The 20,153-nt window shown below is 43.9% G+C and overlaps 1 protein-coding gene across 2 annotated transcripts in view; it reads right to left on the minus strand.

The window, feature by feature from the left end:
* NCKAP5 (NCK associated protein 5) overlaps positions 1–20,153 on the minus strand; it is a 914,274-nt gene that overhangs the window by 80,629 nt on the left and 813,492 nt on the right. For both annotated transcript variants that reach the window (XM_021924271.2, XM_021924272.2), the window contains 3 exons: positions 12,521–12,835; positions 9,600–9,736; positions 7,784–7,916 (listed from right to left, as the gene is read on the minus strand). In XM_021924271.2, coding sequence (XP_021779963.2) covers positions 7,784–7,916; positions 9,600–9,736; positions 12,521–12,835 — 585 coding nt within the window. The remainder of the gene's footprint in view (positions 1–7,783; positions 7,917–9,599; positions 9,737–12,520; positions 12,836–20,153) is intronic.

A 20,153-nucleotide genomic window follows, 5' to 3' on the forward strand; every position in this document is an offset into this window, starting at 1 on the left:
TCAAGCCAGGAGGTGTGGGACTATTTAGACAAAGCAAAACAAAACAAAACAAAAGGATTCTGATATGCCTGCAACAGCCTCCACGAAGTTTCCTCATTGAAGAGTAAACTAGAAGTCTATATCCTTGAGAAAAAATTGGACAAATGGATTCATCATTTTTCTCTAGCACTTCCTCAAAGAAGAAGAAAGGCCCTTATTGTCTATCTCCCTGCAGGTAGCCATGCTGGGTCGGTCTTTCTCTGGACAAGGAAAGGCTCAAATAGATAATAAATGTAGGCATAAGGGCTACCCAAGAACGTAATCAGCGCAGTGAGTTGGTTGATTTTTATTTGACACACATTTATTAAATACCTAGGATGTGCCATGTCCCATGCTAAGTTCAGAGCATGAATGACCATTAATCTTGACACTAATGAGGGAGTTGAATGTACGAAGAAACAGGTATAATATTAAGTGGAAATGAAAGAGATACAGGGTCTTACAGGGGAACAGACAAGGAGTAGTAACTGGGCTTTGGGTGTGGCTGATGAGGGGCATCCTAGAAGGCTTCCCATTGGAGGTGAAGTCTGAACTGAACCTTAAAGATGAAGCAGGTGTTAGTACAAAAGCCATTTCAGGGAGGCCAGATCATATAAGCAAAAGCATGGAAGCCTCCAACAGTATTGTGTGTTCAGGACACGACAGGCATCTTAACAACGCATAAAATATAAGCCAGGAAATGAAAAAAAGTGAGGCTGGAGAAGCAAGACCAATGTGGGCTTTGTGAGGCTTGTAAGAGGAGGTGATTGGATTAAAAAAAATTTAAGTAAAACAAAATTTAAAATGTGTCATTTAAAATATTTTAAACTTTATTTTGTGCAAGAAGTATTATTTTAACAGAAATAACTCAGACCCTTATTACAGATATATCTTAAATCAGCATTAATAAACATGGCTTCTGAGTCAGACATTCATTTATTCGATAGGCAGATTTTTACTGAGTATCAGATTTTATGCTAGGTCTGACTGCTGAGGAAGCACTTGGTCCTTTTCCTGAAAGGGCACATGAATCCAAATCATCTTCGATTCTATTAAGTACATTGAACTTTGAACCTTAAGCAAGTTACTGTTAGCTGGGTGGTGCTCAGTTTCCTTATCTGTAAGATCAAGACAAAATGTCTATTTATAAAGTTCTTATGAGGAACACGTAAGAGAAACTTAGGAGGAAAAACGTCTGGCCCTTAACAGTAGACCGTAGTAGGAGTAGTTACATTGGATCCAATAGGCTGAAACTGGAATGATTTGGCTGTGCAGTATTAAGAGTACAAATGAGTTCAGTGAAGAATAAGCACAGGATAGATTCCATAGAAACGTGGCAGAGGCAAGAGATGCAACCAAGTGGGCCTCTGAGATGAGTGCATTTCCATGCTAATGCGGGGATTTAACTCTGTATTGCCTTACCGCTCCTGCTAAGAGGCCAGCAAGCCTGAGGTTCCTGGGTTCTGCTCTCAGATCCTCCCAGCATAGCTCCAGGGCAAAAGGACAACTGGGACCTCTCCTTGCTCTTGAAGTTGTTGTTTTCAAAACCACTCTACTGGGGTGTAATTGACAGACAAAAAGCTGTACATATTTAATGCGTACCACTTGGTGATTTTGGAGAGATGTATGTACCTGGGAGAGTGGACTGTGCGGGTGATGGACAACCCTCGAAAAGTTCCCAGCAAAGGAACAGCATGGCAGGCTTTTGCATTTCAGGGAGGGCACTTTGGTGGCAGTGAGGATGATGCATTGAAGGGGCATGAGACTGGGAGCAAATTGACAGGGTCTAGGGACAAACGGAGGCAGCAGGCTGCATGAGTCAGATGGGGGCCAGGGTCAAGGCAGTGCTGGGGTGAGTGGGACAGAGGCAGACCTGAAAAGCCTCTAAGAGGGGAGGCAGCATGCCTTGGGATGCCCAGAGCATGGCCGGTGAGAGGGGAAGAGTCCATGGCGACTCCTTGCTTCATAGTTTGTACTCCTACCAGGATGGCGAGACATTCAGTGAAGACAGAGAACCTGGGAGGTAGAGCAGATTTCTCGAGGAAAAAAGAGAGGTTTCCATTTGGATGTTTCCTCTTGGGGTATCTGGCAGGTCTGGTGATTGGTGACATACAGCCAGGTAGATGAAACAGAAGCTTGGGAGAGCCGGCTTCACTAGGGATTGTTATTTTACTTTTTACCAGCCAGGTTCAGTGGGTCCAGGTGAGACCCCCCTTTCTCCCTTCATCCGGAGACTGGGGCCACACTGGGTCTTCCCCCTTCCTACAACTGGCTTGCTCCCTCCTTCACTTTTACACTGTTGTCTCCTGCACATGCCTTCTCTGAGGCCTTGCCTGCTGGAAAAGGGCAGGAATGTCTGTCATGCCCAACTTGGCAAATTAGAGTGGGTAGCTCTGTGAACAAAGCCACAGCATTACTTCTGTCTGCTACTTCACCCGCTGGGCCACCTATCCAGCTCCTAAATCCTGCTCCCCTCACTGACTGCTAACAACTAGACTTTCTAAACATTTTTCAGAATGAAGCCAAAGAAACCAACCTTGAAAGAAAAGTTGTGTATTTATTCAGTGTGTTATGAGCCTAGAGGCAGGATTTTAGAAAGTGGACTTTTTTGGCCACATTCAGTGTGATGCAAACAAAGCAAGTGGGTCCCCAAAACCAGGGAATATGGGGCCACAGCCCACCCTGTTTTGAAGGGTGGGTTCCAAGTCGTGCTGTGACCAGCAGGGTGAGCAGCTAGGGAAGGAGCTGGGGCCAATGGGAGTGGGCGGTGGGAGGGCACAGGGGACAGGCAGCAGCCTCTGTAAACTTCCTGGAAGCTGTGGAGGACCGACTGCCACTATCAAATGTCCTCTCCTGCCTGAGGGAAATTCCAGGGAACTGGCCAATCACAGTGGCTCACGCCTGTAATCCCAGCACTTTGGGAGGCCGAGGCAGGAGGATCACCTGAGGTCAGGAGTTTGAGACCAGCCTGGCCAACATAAGGAAACTCCATTTCTACCAAAAAAATACAAACATTAGCTGGGTGTGGTGGGAGGTGCCTGTAATCTCAGCTACTAAGGAGGCTGAAGCAGGAGAATTGCTTGAACCCAGGAGGTGGAAGTTGCAGTGAGCCAAGATCATGCCACTGCACTCCATCCAGCCTGGGTGACACAGTGAGACTCCATCTCCAAAAAAAAAAAAAAAAAAAAAAAGGCTGGGCACAGTGGCTCACGCCTGTATTCCCAGCACTTTGGGAGGCTGAGGCGGGCAGATCACGGGGTCAGGAGTTCAAGACCAGTCTGGCCAATATGGTGAAACCCCGTCTCTACTAAAAATACAAAAATTAGCTGGGCGTGGTGGTTGGTGCCTGTAATCCCAGCTACTAGGGAGGCTGAGGCAGGAGAATCACTTCAACCCGAGAGGTGGAGGTTGCAATGAGCTGAGATTGTGCCACTGCACTCCAGCCTGGGTGACAGAGCAAGACTCCATCTTGGAAAAGAAAAGGAAAAAAAAAATTTTCAGGGAACCAAGGAGAAAGGGTGTGTTTGAAAAGGGCAGCTATCTTGGCAAACATCCAGTAAGGCTTCACGATCTACTGGTGAATTCCATCCTGCAGGTTGGGGACCTCTATTAAGAACCTTGTTATTTCAAAAGGGACTCCAGGGGTATGACAGCCAATCTCCCTTTCACAGGCATGTGTGATGAACGCAAGGAAACACTGACTTAGGGGGAATAAAATCTCCACCAGACACTCAAGGCACGTCCTCCTGTTACTGTTTTTCTCCTGTTTCTATTTTCTTTTTATACAAACTTTGCCAACATTTAGGAAGTTAATGGTGCTGCATCCATCCTTTAATGCCCCTTCCTAGGGTTATTGGAAGCCAGCACACACCCACAGCCATGCCAGCTGTCTGCACAGAACATTTTCCCTTCCTGGCAGCACTGCCACAGCTGGGGCTGACCTGTGGCTGTCAGGGTGTGCGAGGACCGATCTCTGGCAACACATCCTCTTTTAAAGGCAGGTCACAGGCACCTCGGTGGAGGGAAAGACTGTCTTGCTGTTTGTGCTGCTTCTAGGACCTCACCACCTTCTCCCAAGAAGCTAAAGCAATAGAATAAAATCAAGATGTTCCTTTTCAAAGAGGGGTTTGCTCTGGTTAGAGGAAATAGGATGAGCAAAGTGAGTTGACAGAGAAAAATGTTCAGGCTGGGACTCACTTCATTTCGCAGAAGGATTTAAAAAAAACTTCAAGCAGTAAGTTTACTGGTCATCATTAGGTCATCCAAAGCCACAACCTAATGCGGATTCTTGATTGTCTTGTCACAATTCATGTAGACAGGCCTATGATGCTGAAACATGGGCCCTGAAGTAAGTGCACTCGTATCCAGGTATTCTCTCATTTGGAGTCAGCGAATTTGTCTTAAATCTTGTCTCCTTTTTCAGGACACTTAGACTATCCTTCCCCTCCGTTCCTACTTCTGTCTACACTGGGACCCCCCTGGTGGAGGAAGGGGCAGGACAGAACTGAAGATTGCTTGCCTCTTTTTGGTAACAAGCAACAGACAGAATCATGAGTTTCCTCCTTGACATACCTTCCTCACTTGGCTTCTAAGATGCCACACTCCCCCGCCCTCCTCCTCCTTCACTGGGTCTTCCTCTTCTCCGTGACTGAGATAAGGTGGGAGGACTTGGTCTTCTCTTGCGCTACACTCCCTCCCTTCCTCATCGCATTTGGATACACAGCTTTAAACGCGACTGACGTGCTGATGACACTCAAATTTACATGAGCCCCAGACTCTCCTAGCCTCCCACCTACTCACCACTTCTACTTGCAGGCTTAATGCGCCCCCAAATCTAGCATGTCCACACAGAACTCCCATTTCACTTGGCAGAAGGCAAGGGCAAATCCAGTCTCTCTAAGAGCCAAAGCTTGGAGTCATCCTTGATCCTACTTTTTTTCCAGTATACCAGTGAATTGTATTTTTGTTGTTGTTGTTTTTGTTTTGAGGTGGAGTCTTGCTGTGTCACCCAGGCTGGAGTGCACTGGTGCAACCGTGGCTCATTGTAGCCTCAATTTCCAGAGCTCGAGCAATCCTCCCACCTTACTCTCCCGAGTAGCTGGAACCACAGGTATGTGCCACCACAGCTACCACACCTGTCTCTTATTATTTTTTTAAAATTTTGTAAAGACAGGTGCTCACTATGTTGCCCAGGCTGGTCTTCAACTCCTGGCCTCAAGTTATTCTCTTGCCTTACCATCCCGAAGAGCTGGAATTACAGGCATGAGCCATCATGCCTGGTCTGAGTCAGGTGGTTTTTTTTTTTTTTTTTTTTTTTTTTTTTTGAGACGGAGTCTCGCTCTGCTGCCCAGGCTGGAGTATAGTGGCGTGATCTCGGCTCACTGCAACCTCCGCCTCCCGGGTTCATGCCATTCTCCTGCCTCAGCCTCCCAAGTAGCTGGGACTACAGGTGCCCGCCACCATACCCAGCTAATTTTTTGTATATTTAGTAGAGACGGGGTTTCACCGTGTTAGCCAAGTTGGTCTCAAACTCGTGACCTTGTGATCCGCCTGCCTCGGCCTCCCAAAGTGCTGGGATTACAGGCATGAGCCACACCTGGCCATTGGGTGGTATTTTTAATTAGATTTGGAATCCGACCATTCTCACTCCCTGTGTTGTGCAAGCCACATGTGACTATATTTACATTAATTAAAATTTCGAATAAAAGAGAAAAGAAGGAATGGCCCAAATGAGAACTCTTAGGAAAACTGGAGCACAAATTAAATTTAAAAATTCAGTCTCTTACTTGCACTGGCTGCACTTCAGGTGCTTAGCAGCCATGTGCATGGACATAGAGCATTTCCATCATTGAGGGAGCTCTCTTAGCCAGCGCTGGTCACGGTGTGGATCGCAACCACCCTGGTCCAAGCTATCAACATCTCTTGCCTGGATGCCTGTATCAGTCTCTTAGTTGATCCTGCTTCTTCAGTTTTCTCAATACAGCAGCCAGAGGCACCCTTTTTAAACTTTGCACCTCATACCACTCCCAGGCTTTAAGTCATCCAAATTCCCTGTCTCTCAGAGTAGAGGTTAGTCCTCAGAAAGGCACACAGGGTTCCAGGGGTTCTGGCCCCTTCTCATTTGGCCTCATCCATCAAGTTGCTCTCTCTGCAGCAACATGCGAGCCTCCTGCTACTCCTGGGCTCCAGAGCATGCTCTGCCTCAAGTCTACCGCACTGGCCATTTCCTCTATTGGGAGTGCCCTTCCTGGCTCACTCACTCTCCTGCTTCAGCTCTCTCTGCTCAAAAGTCGCTTTCTCAGTGAGGCTCCTTCCGACTATTCCACTTCAATTTCAACTTCTCCTCCAACTGCCAGCACTCTCACTCTCCTTTTCTCTGTGTAACTTTGTCTTTTCTGTAGCACTCATCTCCTATGAACGAACTATATACATTTACTTGTGTATGATATCTATTGTTTACTATCTGGCAGGGATCTTTGTCCATTTACTCACTGCTGGAAAACTGGCTCAGAGGAAGCTTTCAACAAATACTTGTTCAATAATGAATAGAGAAAGTTTGAGGGCTGAAAGGGGCCCTGGAAACCATTCTTGGGTGTGTGGCTGAGGGTCGGTGAGGTGAGGCTATTCCCTGAGGACTCACCATGAGCTCAAGGGAAGAACATGGATTAGGAGCCGGCATCATCCTAGGCATCTTCACTGGGCGAGCTCCATGACAATGAACTCCCCTTCCCCTTCCTCTGTCACAGTCAGAGGGACACCAATGAACCACAAAGAGCCAACGGGGACAACAACCAACTAACATATCAGGGGTATTCACCACTTTCTTCTTGGTAAAGCTTTGCATGATTCAACCATCAATCCTACCTCTCTGATAACTTATAAGAAGAAAGGGACAAAGTGGTGGTTCAGATTAATGAGCTCTTCTTCCATGCTACTCTAACCCTCCTTCCCCCAATGCAAATACCAAGATTCTCTGAAAACTGGAAACACACATGGATGCTAGATTGTTTTTTCCTAAACATATCAACCTTGTTTTGTTAAAAAATAAAATGATGCTTTCATTACATAATTTATAAAATAGTATTTGAGAAAAAAGTTGATTAGTAGGAAGAGAATGGCTTTCCGTTGCATCATTAAAATATTTCTGACAATCCAGATGAGTTAGAAGAAAAGCAGAGCCCAGATCACATTTTGTGTTAGGGATTTGTCTGTCCTCTTGTATCTGAAAGGAACTACCATCTGAATAGACATAGTTTCAAATGCCTAGGGATAATGATTTTTCTACTGCCAATTCTGGCTCAAAGAAAAAGATAGTGAGGGAGCTTCAACCTCACAAACAGACCTGTTCATAATGGCACAGCTAACAGGTCCAGGGCTACACAGCATGATGTTAGCAGAGAGCCTGGAAAACTCCATCCACAGCTCACTGGATGATTTAACTTGCCAGAGCATATAATTAAGAACAAAGTTATCTTTATAGTCATTCCTTCATTACTGAGATAACTCAATTGGAGGCTGTTTTAGAGATGCTGGATTCAGAAATAAAAACCTTACAGACTGCACTGCAATGTCACGAAGATTACACTAGAAAACAAATGGATGCGCATAGACAATCTTCTGTATGTACCAGAAAATTAGATCTCAGGAGAGACACGAAGAAAAAACATAAAATCAAAGAGGGTGGGGGCCGAGCACAGTGAAAGGTATAATCAGCGGCTTCCCAGAGAGAGGAACCTGCAGGGCCAGCAAGTTCGCTGGTTGTTACCTGGGGCAGCGCTCTTCAGTGCTTTCACTAACTGTCCCCTTCCAGCTCCAAAACCATTATCTCCATAGTCCGGGTCACTGTCACTATTACTGCCACCGCTGGCAGAGTATGTACACATTCTGGGTGCCTTGTCCTAAATGAGTAATATGAGACTGTTAAGATTATTCATACAAATCAAAATGGGGCAGAGCATCCTGTGAGCATGTGACACAGTTCACATTTGGCTGTCAATGTGTGCACAGAATTCCATTCCCACTGCCCAGCCCACCGCCCACCCAAGACCAACTATGGTTTGCTGGTTTTTCGGCCTCCTGAGGAGCTGATGCTGTCTACTCAATTACCAGAGCTGCAGAAATAGGCCTGCAATAATGAGGCTGTCTACGGCACTCTGCCATTGTCCCAGGCCCAGGAAGGTCCCCACGGTTACCTGCTCTGCATTTTGTACACTTCTTTATAGGGTCTTATTTTTCTCAAGTGCCTATTATGAGCTGCTGTTCCAAACCTAATGGCTTATTTATTTAACTGATCTCATCATTGCCTTCCAAGTATCAGAAGGTAAAAACAATCAACCTTGGGAACAAAAGAATCAATGTTTGCCTAATTTATAATTTTCTTTCAGTTCCCAAAAGGACAGTAGCCTTTAGAAAAGTAAGCAACTGCTGACCCTATGTAATCCTCAAATCTGCTGACAGTTCATGGGCTGAGGGACCCAGTTTCCCCTCTTGCTCACATGCACGCATCACCTGGCCCCTCCCCTAAGGATGTCCGTGGTGTGGCAATGATGCTGTATTCAGGAATTGCTAAGGCGGTTGATGCTGTATGAACAGTATTCCCCTTTGTGCACATAAGCAGAATACTAGATCCAGGAGTGCAACTCCTATGTTATTGAATTGAGGTTATTTGGGGCCTTTTTTTTTCCCATTTGTAGAATGTCCTGTTAGAGCCCCACCTAAGCCAGATAGTTCTGATCCAGATGCATTAGATGGGTCTCTGAAGTTTGTTTAGAAGAGTGTCATTTGGTTGGGGATTGTAAAAACACATTTTAGGATGTAAACTCGCTTATCTGGGGTTATAAATTCAAGCACTCATTTCCTTTACTCCTTCATTCATTTACTTAGTCACCCATCCATTCAACACTGTTTACTAAGTACCTACTGTGTGCTAAGCAGTATTCTAGGTTCTAGGGGTAACCTGCTGGAAGGGGTAAACAGGAGGGGGTACCACATAACCCCCAGTAGGGATGAGCAAGGAGTCCCTGAGCCAGACACCCATATCTACTCATTAGGAGTTCTGTGTGTGTCATCTCAGGGCAGATGAAGAACCCACTGCAAAAATGAAACTCAAGGCTCACGGATCCTAGCAAGTCATTTGACCACACCGAGCCTCCGATTAGCCATCCTTAAAAGCAATAGAATTAGACCTGATTTCCCTGTTTCATAAAAACAAAGTAAAGGTTAAAATAACTACGGAGACAACGAAAAAAATAGAAAAAACATCATTTCAATGGCGCCCGCATGGCTTGGGAGAGTGAATGCATGTCCCACAATATCTAATCAGGGCAGCGCATCCATACCCAAGAATCTGGGTGCATTTCAGAGGCACTTTGATTTCTTCAGAATGAAAGTGTCCCAAGAACCCACAGTATTCCTTAATAAGGCAGGGAAAAGGGCAAACCCTAGATCTTGGTTTATAATTCAGGAAACCAATAGCAAATTTCATTTAAAATGAAATCTATCATACAAGTGTTTTAAAGGTGCACTTTTTACAATCAGGACCAACAGGTGGATGGCGCCCTTCACCTCCCCCGACCCCTCACCTGGGTCCCGGTGGCGGCATCTTCACCCCCCCAGTCTGGAAGCGGCTGGTTTGCCATTGGGTCTTCAGCATATCCGAATGATGAGCATGTCTGAGGCCTTGGCTCTGCTTCATTCTGCTTTTGGGGACTGACTTTTCCTAAATGAGGACACGTACGTGGAATCACATATCAGCTTCCATCGACCTTTTCCAAGTTTAGGGAAGGAGGTGGGGGGAGACATTCAGAAATGATAAAAAGGGTCCGAATACAGGGAAAGCTGGGCTTCCTGCCATTCTGTCCCACTGTAGTCTGTGCTGCCCAAAACATCTGCATAATTGTGTATACACGTCTATAGAAGCCCCTTTTCAAGACCCTGAGGCAAACTGTTCTTAGACCACTTTTCTACAAAACGTTGAAAGACTTTACAGGTTAGAAAGGGTTTGGCAGGCAAACCATTTAGGAAACGCTAAAGTTATTCTTTAAATAATGTTATTCATCCAACAACAATCAAGTTTCTTCTTTGGAGGACTTCTTAGAGGCTTCAGTGTGCCAATGGGCATTAGCATAGTTTCTGAAAAGAGGATTTGAATTTGCAGGCTTCCTCAAACACAGGGAACCCCGATTTTCCTAAAATACTTATCAAGGTCATTTTGCATAGTGTGGTTTGGGAAGCTTTGCTTGGAGCCCTTAAACATCTCTCAGGGCAGTACTTTTGAAGCTTTAATGTACCTATGGATCAGCTGAGCTTTTGTTCATGCGCGTGCTGATTCAGTAGGTATGCGGTGGGCTCTGAGTCTGCATTTCTGACAAGCTCCCAGGTGATGCCAATGATGCTGGCCCACGGACCACACTGAGTAGCAAGGGTGTAATTAGCAGAGAACAATTAAAGAGAGTTTCCCCATTACCCGTGAAAGTAGATTAACCTGCATAGTGTATGCCTTTGTCATGCCAGAATGGAGAATTGCTGTCATTATCCTCCAACCTCAGTGATTATAAGCAGGACATGCTGTGACAGCCTCTCCACAGCATTTTGTTTGTGAGGGGAAGCTAAGAACTGTGTTTTCATCAGCACTGTGAGTTTTGTATAGTGACTTCCAGTTTTTATATGGGGAGAGGAAAAATAACCAATTCAAATGTACACATTAAACAGGCAGTGACTGCTCAAAAAGGAGGTATAATCTCATTTTTTTTTGTTCCAACTAGTCCTCATTCCCTAATTTTTAACATGAATAACAGATGGACACAGAAAAGAGAAGCATTGGAAAGCAGGCCCCCTCTGGACCACAGATATCATGTGGGGACAGGAAAGTTCAGGATGGGTGACAAAAATTCCCTGCAGTGTGTTCACCTCACTCTCTACTATATACTATCTTTTTACAACTCTTCCTTACAATTTAATTAAGATAGAACCCAAAGCCAGGTGCAGTGGCTCATGACTGTAATCCCAGCACTTTGGGAGGCCAAGGCAGGTGGATCACCGGAGGTCAGGAGTTCAAGACCAGCCTGGCCAACATGGTGAAACCCCGTCTCTACGAAAAATACAAAAAATACAAAAATTAGATATGATGGCACATGACTGTAATTCCAGCTAATTGGGAGGCTGAGGCAAGAGAATCACATGAACCCAGCAGGTGGACGTTGTGGTGAGCCAAGATTGCGCCATTGCACTCCAGCCGGAGTGACGGAGTGAGACTCCATCTCAAAACAAAAACAAAAACAACAAAGATAGAACCCTTGCATACCTGGTGCAGTGGATATTGGCAGCAAGATCCAAACAATCTCCTTCTGATCGCTTATGAAGCAATTCAAGACTTGTGGTTTCTATTCAATTTGTTATAATGACAGTGTTTAATCATGGAGTCTAAGGCAGCCGCCGCTGAATTGAGGTCACACATGTGACTATTCAGGCATGGAGTACATAATCTATAACTAAGATTTTGCCCCTTACTCTCTGGAGGCTGTGTCATTAATTAACAATGCATTTATTTCAAAAATAATATGCATTACAGGCTTTAAAAACGTAGCCTTGACTTGGAATGAGCAGAAGTTTGTGATGCAACATTCGTGGCAACGGGTATTCCTATATAAAGGAAGAACTCAGCCATGGGAATAGCCCAATCACATTTATTCCAAGATTTATAATTAAAAGTCTCCTTTTCTAATTTCTCAGAATAGTATAATCTCCACTTGCAGCTCCTTTCTAATCATCAACTCATAAGTGAAAGCGTTCGATTTAAAGTTTTAGTTCCTATGCTTATGCATGTTGTAAAAGCAACATAAGACATACAAGTTAAAAATTATTTAGTGTCATCCTGGGCTGCAATAAATATTTTTAATCATGAGGGAACAATGAAAAAACGGTGACCCTTAGCCTAGCCCTGTCTTTAATCATGAAAGCTTGTTTCAATTGACTGCCACGAAGGACAGTACTTCTCAATGGGAAGGCTCACTCTATTCTACTGCATTAGTGCATGATCTACTGCTGATTTATCAAACTATGCCTTTTATAGTTCAACATATAAATATATTTTAACCAGATAGGAATACATCAGAACATGTATGTTTTTGGTCAGAAGGAAAACAACATTGTAGTTAAATTTATATCTTGGGCTGAAATTGGTCTATATTCAGAGTTAAATTTTATAGGATAAAACCTCACGAGTGTACGTTGCATGGTTTTTTTTTAAATCAGTTCATATATCCATAGACCAGTACTTACATGTCTGTTTCCTTATATGTGTGTTACTGCTCAGTGTAATTCTATGAGTAGATATTGACTTATACACATTGTTTTGCTTTTTGGTGAAGGACATGAAGGAATTTTCACATATCTACATTTTTATCAGGCAGGTCACTGACTTGCTTATCTCCTGGTGAAAGGTTTTCCTTTTTTTTTTTTTGTCAGCAAGTGTCTTATTAAGGGTGGGAGATTGGCATTTTACCTGAGGAAGCTGGTTTGGGGAGGCGGCTTTGAAGAGGTCGCAACCCCCTGGCAGTCATGATGGGGTCAGATGTGGAATGAACAATGGCGCTATCTGCAGGGCGCTGGCTGTCTGTGGAGGAAGGCACTTCACGTTCAAGGGTTTGGGCTCTCATGGAAGAAACTGCAGAAAGGGCTGACTGGAGAGGCAGGAGAGGCTCACTGTCCTCTGGGGAGTCTGGCTGGCATAGGTATCGTCCCGTCGAGCGATTTCCCGAGTCTGGGAGTGGGAAGGTTCCGATCCCACTGTCCAATGTTCTCATCTGGCAGCTGGATTCTGAGATAGAGAGACAGAGAGAAAGGATTAGAGAAGGCTCACATAAAAGGATAAAAGAATTGTGGAAATTGGGGTATGATCTGGAGGAAAGGAGACACCTAGAAGGGTGAATTTAAGAGAAAGAAAAATGATAAGCATTTGGAAACAGTATTAGTGGTGTAGTAAATTTCCAGTGAGGTGCATGAAACGGACCTTTTTGAACATGAAAGCATCCCCTTCATGTAATATAAGAAGACCAGCCTGTTACGAGCAGCAATAGTCACTTGTGCATATATCCTGGATAGGTCTTTAGAGTTAGAAGAGGAACAGTCATTAGAGATCAAATTGTGGTCATCTTTATTTCAATCTGGGAATCATATGACTTCAACCAATTAGGTGAAACTTATTAACTGAAATAATGAGTAATGAGAACACATAAATTGAAGTGACATCCTAACAACAGTAATTGTGTATCTCTTGCATGAATGATCGCCCATTCAGCAGTTGACTAAATATCTGGCCTCTTAATTTGACTGCGGGGACAAGTAATTCACATGCCAGAAGGGTCATCCCAAAGCGTACCTTTCCCATCATAACATCACTTATCATGTGGGCTTCATTTGGCCCAGCTGAGAAGACTGTGAGCCACTTTCTTTCACTCTCACTTTATTCAGTGACAAAACTCATCAATAATGCTTTGGATTTCTTAGCAGTCCCAGGGATCCCACTATTCTGTAGAACAAATTAAGATGATTTCACCATGTCTGTGACATATTCTGTTAATTGTGTGTCATCATCAAAACATTTTATATATGGAGAAAAGTACAGTATCTGAAAAAATTACCACGTAATTTCTGGAATGGTGGTGTGGTTTATCAAGGCCAATGAGGCAGCTTCCAAGATCTGGATGTCATCTAGAAAGTCTTCTGTTCATATGATAATCCTAGAATGAAACTTCCTAGGTTTCATCTTAGAAGCATCTTGTAAGTCTAGCACTGGGTCAGCGGAACAACCGAGCACTGTATTAGGCATGGTGGGGAATATAATAGATTACAACATAATGTTTGTATCAAAAGCTCGACAGCTACCACTTCTTTGGTGCTTTAAGAACAGAGGCTTGTGGTGTGATCTTTGCCAATGACTAATTTTTTGAACCCCTGTGCAAGAGCCTTAGCCTCTCAAGGTCTCAGGTTCCTTTTAGGACTGCTGTGAGGATTAAAGTATGTTCACCATTTAATCCTTAGAATTTAGAATGACACTAAGCGCACTGTGAGACAGCCCAGCAAATGAATAATGAATGGCAAAATATATAAAATGTTTAGTATATTTATTACATATTAGTAGATACCTGATAGGTGAATAGCTTATCCTTAAGTATCCTTATATACAATCTCACTTCATGCTCAGCACTTACTATCCAAACTTCAGAATTTGCCCATTCCCCTACCTTCCTCCTCAAAGCATCTTTGCTGAGTAGCAGAAGTCTGGGAATTTCCTAATACTAAGGCAAAAATAAAAGGATGGGAATGTGTACAGAGTTGGCTTTTCTAGGCTCGAGGAGGTTTGGTGCTTGGTGTTGGAAGTACTAGGAAGATGAAGTTCCTACTCAAGAGGCTTCAATCTTCACAGGGATATTTAGCAGGAAGATATAGACACCGTTTTTTCCACTATGGTGTCATTTAACCATCTCATATGCCATGGGATGTTTGTCATGGACTCTAGGATATCTGAATCATACAGACACACCATGAGAAGTGCTTTTCCTTCCCGGGATTACAAGAGCTAAGTTTTAGCCCCATTCATTTCAGGGCCTCCACCAGGTCAACTTTATTCTCAACCAGACTTACAGATTATTCATGACCTTCTCTTTTCATTTTCTCCCCAATTAAGGGGATTTAATTGTTATAGAATGGTGTTTTTGAGAAAGGATCAGCTGTTTGCATGGGGAGGCACTGCCAGATGAGTAAAAAAAAAGACACTGCTATTCAGATTTCTGTGTCTTTTCTTAATTTTAGCCCTACACATACAACACTTCAGATTTAGCATGTCCATGTGTTGTAATTGGGGCAATTCTGAAAGTCTGGAGTATTTCAGACTTACGGGAGTAAGTAGATCTTCATCAGGACCGACTCAGTCTTTGAAGATGAGAATCAAAGATTCATGGGATGTAGCAGCTGAGATGTGTCAGACCCTACGTGCCCCAGGCTATCTGCCCTAATAATTTACCCCAGCATCCTCAGGACTACCTATCCCTGAATCAAGGAGGGCTCGGCAGGGCAGGACATTAGAGGTGCTTTTTCTTTCGAGAAGATGTGTCATCAAAAGTTTGGTGCTTATTACAGCTTTCAGGAGTTCTGCTTTCTTTGTATCATCTCCTCATCTTCACATACCTATAAGACAAGAACTATCACTGCTGTTTAGAAATGAGGAATCACAGCTAAAGGAGGTTAAGCAACTTGTCCAAGGTCACACGCTGTAAATGAAAGCCTGGACTTGAATCTAGGCCTTGCTACAAAGACAACGCTCTTAGCCACCAAGCTATACTGATTCCCCCCAGAAGCACAAGTAAACCCCAAAGTGGGCTCTGCTCACTTCATAGCCATTGAGGCAGCCATGTGAGCAGAAGGCTTACAGCATGGCCGCATGGCTTCCAGGCAAGGTGCCCAGCTTCTCCTCTGAGATTGGTGCTGGCCCCAGAATTCTAGCTTGGTTCCTGGGCTCCCCATTCTGAGGCTGGAGTCCACTGCTAACATGCCTGGCATCTAGCTGGTTGTCTGGCTCTATGCAGGATGCCTATGCAACCTTACTATATAGTTCTGAGAATCCCAAGTGCCTAGCAACTCTTCCTTCTGCCCTCTTGGACTGAATCCTTAGACTTCTTGCCAGGGCTTTTTTTAGAGTTTACTTTGCCTCCTGATATGGTTTGGATCTGTGTCCCTACTACATCTCATGTTGAAATGTAATCCCCAGCGTTGGAGCTGGCAGCTGATGGGAGGTGTTTGTATTGGGGGTTATATCCATTACGCATGACTTAGTGCCATCCCCTTAGTGATGTGTTAGTTCACGTGAAATCTGGTTGTTTAAAAGTGTGTGGCACCTTCCACCTTCTCTCTTGCTCCTGCTCTTGCATTTGAGACACCTGCTCCTACTTCACCTTCCACCATGATTGGAAGCTTCCTGAGGCCCTCGCCAGCAGCCGATGCTGGCACCATGCTTCCTATACAGCCTGCAGAACCATGAGCCAGTTACACCTCTTTTCTTATAAATTACCTAGTCTCAGGTATTTCTTTATAGCAAGGTAAGAATGGCCTAATACACCTCTAGCTTGGTGATAGGCACTCTTCCAAGGGCAATGTTTTTCTGGCTTTTCTCCCTCTTCTGTGTATTATAAGTCACATAGAGCACTTAATCCAGTCTCCTCAAATGAAGATTCAAAAAGCAAAGTGAGAATCTTGGCGGCCTTTTTCATGATGGCAATAGGTGCCATATACAAAGCCCATATATGTTTGTGTAACCTGTAACACAAAGCATGGGGCAGCTGCAGGAAATACGGCAGAGGAGGAATTCAGGGGTAGAAAAAATGTTGAAGGAGGTCTAAGTCTGGAGGCTTTCTGAAGACTACAACATTTTCTAGCATCAATCCCCTTACATTTTTTTACTTTCCTTTCAACACCCAATATTGTTATACCAGAGTCTATAAAACAGGACTTTTGGAATTCTTGAGTTCTCTGATTTCCTGAGAATTGCATGCCCTGACATTAAACTCAGAAACCATTTGCTATTAAGGCCATTTTTGTTTCTTTCTTGCAGATGCCAAATGTAGTGGATGTGAAGGATTCATCTGTAAGTCCCTATTAAGTTAGGTGTGGACAGTCAGGGGCTCAGACACATGCCAAGTTTCCCTGCAAGAAAATTTCTTCAGAATACATAAACCTTTGGAAACAGAAGTTTATATTGAAAATGCTGACACCATCTTTATGTAGTTTCTTTAAGGCACAGTTTCTTGCAGTTCATAAAAATATTGTAACCTGAATTACAAATGTTAGATATTGTACTTCTGAAGCCAGTTTTTTTTTTCCTCAGGGAATTTTAAGAACTCACAAAATAATTAAATGGCTGTAGTAGGAACTAAGTTCAAAGGGGCAAGCCTGCCTCCCATCTTCAATGAGTTGATGCAGTATTGCTCTCAATAAATGTGAGTTCACGGCCGGGCGTGGCGGCTCATGCCTGTAATTCCAGCACTTGGGGAGGCCGAGGTGGGTCAATCACGAGGTCAAGAGATCGAGACCATCCCGGCCAACATGGTGAAACCCTGTCTCCACTAAAAATACAAAAAAAGTTAGCTGGGCATGGTGGTGCGCACCTGTAGTCCCAGCTACTCAGGAGGCTGAGGCAGGAGAATCGCCTGAACCCGGGAGATGGAGGTTGCAGTGAGCTGAGATTGCCTCACTGCACTCCAGCCTAGCGACAGAGCGAGACTCCATCTGAAAACAAAACAAAACAAAATACAAAAGAAAAACAAACAAAAAAACCCCCACAAATGTGAGTTCACATTTCTGGCTGTGAGTATAGTTGCCCACAGGGCCTTGCTAATGAGTTCAAGGGTTGGGTTGTTGGATGTACCAATGGGCTTCATCCTTGTAAGGTCACCAGTTACATCTCTGATTCTGGTCAGCTCTCTCACCTGTTCCTATTGTCCCATGTGCCTTCTCTCTGTCTCTCAAGGTATTAACAAATTCTCACAGTGACCACCACCATCAGGTCCCAGGAACCTCATGGGACGACTTAAGGCACTACTTCCCAGTCCTATTAAAGTTGTCTCGCACAAAGAAAATATGCAGTTGGTTGAGGAAAACACCAGTCCCCAGGACAACTGGTCAACTGAGGGCTGAACAAGCTCCATCTTGGTACACCCGGCACCCATTCAGAGCAGTCAGCAGCAGAATGGCAGAGAATCTCATAGAGAATGGAGTCCCCATTCTCTTTTACTGACACCTTGAATACATTCCCTTGCATATGTTTGGTATGAAAGGAGGAGACCTTTTCAGTCTCCTAAAAGCAAATACAGGACTTTCTATAAGGCTCTCCTTTTTGGGGAAGAATGTTAAGACTGCTTGGGGCAGGAATATTGTCTGGCACCGACTTCAGTGAAGAGGAAATTTACTGTGTCTGAGAGGGACATAAGCAGCCGAGGTGGGTGTGGTTCCCTGTGGGATGGTGGCAGAGAATTTTGAAGAAACATTTCCACTGGGGATTTTCAAGTTGCTACCTTAGGGTGTGTGGCAGAAAATCCCCACTCATCTCACCAATGAGTGTCACCCTGCTGCTCCCCACCCCCTGCTGCCTCCACATCTGGCCTTAGTGTCTTCATTTGCAAATTAGATCCCACTATCTTCATTATAGGGGTGCTTTGAGGACTAGAAACAAAGCATGTGATGAGCTGGGCACAACACTTGCAACAGGCACACTGTTATAATTCAGAAAATGGCAGCAGCTCTCAAAATGTTATTAGACTGTAAGCATCCTGCAGGCATAACTGGATTTGATTCATCTCTTCAATTCTCCCATATAAGTGGCTCCTGCTCCATGATTGCTCTTATTCTACAGAATGGTAATTACACTCCCCAGGCATCTGACTCTATCACCAGTGCTCAGCATCACACCTAACACATAGTCAGCCCTCACTGATGTGGAATGAATGAACAGGTGAATGAAAAACAATAAACCTTTAGAACAGTCTTCCTCATCGTTAATGGATGTGAACCTCTTCTTGTGAAATCTCAATCTGCTTCTTTTTTGCTCTGATTTTAGCAACCAAAGCAAACAGCTGACTTCCTTTTCTGTAGTTATTTTTCACATGAAGCCAGACTTCATTAACTCAGATGACCACAGAGATAAGATCATTCAGAATTCCTGAATATTTTAATGACGGGTTTCTTAGTACTTAAAGTCCTTGGGACAAGAATGGATGACAAAGGCAAAGGACAGCCAACAATAGGCTGTTCTAACATCCTCCTCAGTCCCTGTGCCCGTGCACAGCATCACTGGGCCTGAAAGTCCCAGGCCTAGGAAGCTGGTGTGGCACAGTAACTCTGGCTCTCATCCTGAGGGATTCTAGTTGCCAAGTGGAATGCTGCCGTCCTGTTTAACACCAGCATCCACAGTATTGTGAGAACTAAGTTCTTACTACAGAGTCACGTTCCTGGGGCCATTTGTAGTGAGCAAATGAGATTACTCATTATATGAACTTCTTATATGCATTTAACCAGAACACTGAGTTGCCCTGTTTTAAACCAAATCATTTTGTTAACTTGGTTGACTATTGCCTTAGTCCATTTTGCATTGCTATAAATGGGTACCTAAGACTGAGTAATTTATAAAGAAAAGAGGTGTACTTCATAATTCTGCATGATGCTGACATCTGCTCAGCTTCTGGCAAGGCCTCGGGTAGCTTTTACTCATAATGGAAGGCAAGGGGAGTTGGTGTGTGTTACATAGTGAGAGAGGGGGTGAGTGCCAGACTCTTAAACAACAGCTCTCGCGTGAACCAATACAGCGAGATCTCACGCATTACTTCAAGGAGGGCACCAAGTCATTCGTAAGGGATCCACTTCCATGATCCAAACACCCCCACCAGGTCCACTTCCAACAAGGGGAGTCACAATTCAACATGAGATTTGGAGGTGACAAATATCCAAACTATAGAAACTATGCTTCTTCCAAACTTGTTTTATACCATATTTGTTCACGTAGCAACATCATCTTTATAAATAGCTGCAAAGAAAAAAAGTTGATTTCCAGCACTATTTCAGTTAATATACATTTCCAAGTGAGTGGGATATGAACTAGCAATGATTTGGGGTGTTTGGGAAATGCCACTAATTTGTTTCTCAGCCTTTTCTTCTGCAGATTCAAGTGTCTCCATCTTTTCTCATGGATCCAATTTCACATATCTGTAATGGTTTGAATTTGTCACCTCAAAACTCTTGGTATTATTAATGTATCTGTCCAAAGAGATTATTATAGGACAGGTTTAAGAAAATCTGACTTTAGTTCTAAGTTACTCTGAATATTCAGATAAATGGAGTGAGAAGACTATATGCCTCAGAGTTGAAAAGATTAAGCTCAAAGACCAGCTTGGTTACCTGTTTGCTGTGGGACAACAAGGGCTTTTTAGAACTATTCTGACTTAAATAGTCATAGCTCATTTTAAATAAGCCTGGCAGAGTGCTCATTATAAAGTAGATGCTCAATAAGTTTCTATAACTGGTTGTCAGGGAGAAGTGAGAGCCCCCGTGGGTACATAATACATACACTGTCATAGAATCCAAGGGAAACC

Source organism: Papio anubis, chromosome 10 (genome assembly GCF_008728515.1).
Source record: "Papio anubis isolate 15944 chromosome 10, Panubis1.0, whole genome shotgun sequence".
In the NCBI taxonomy this organism is placed as follows: Eukaryota; Metazoa; Chordata; class Mammalia; order Primates; family Cercopithecidae; genus Papio; species Papio anubis.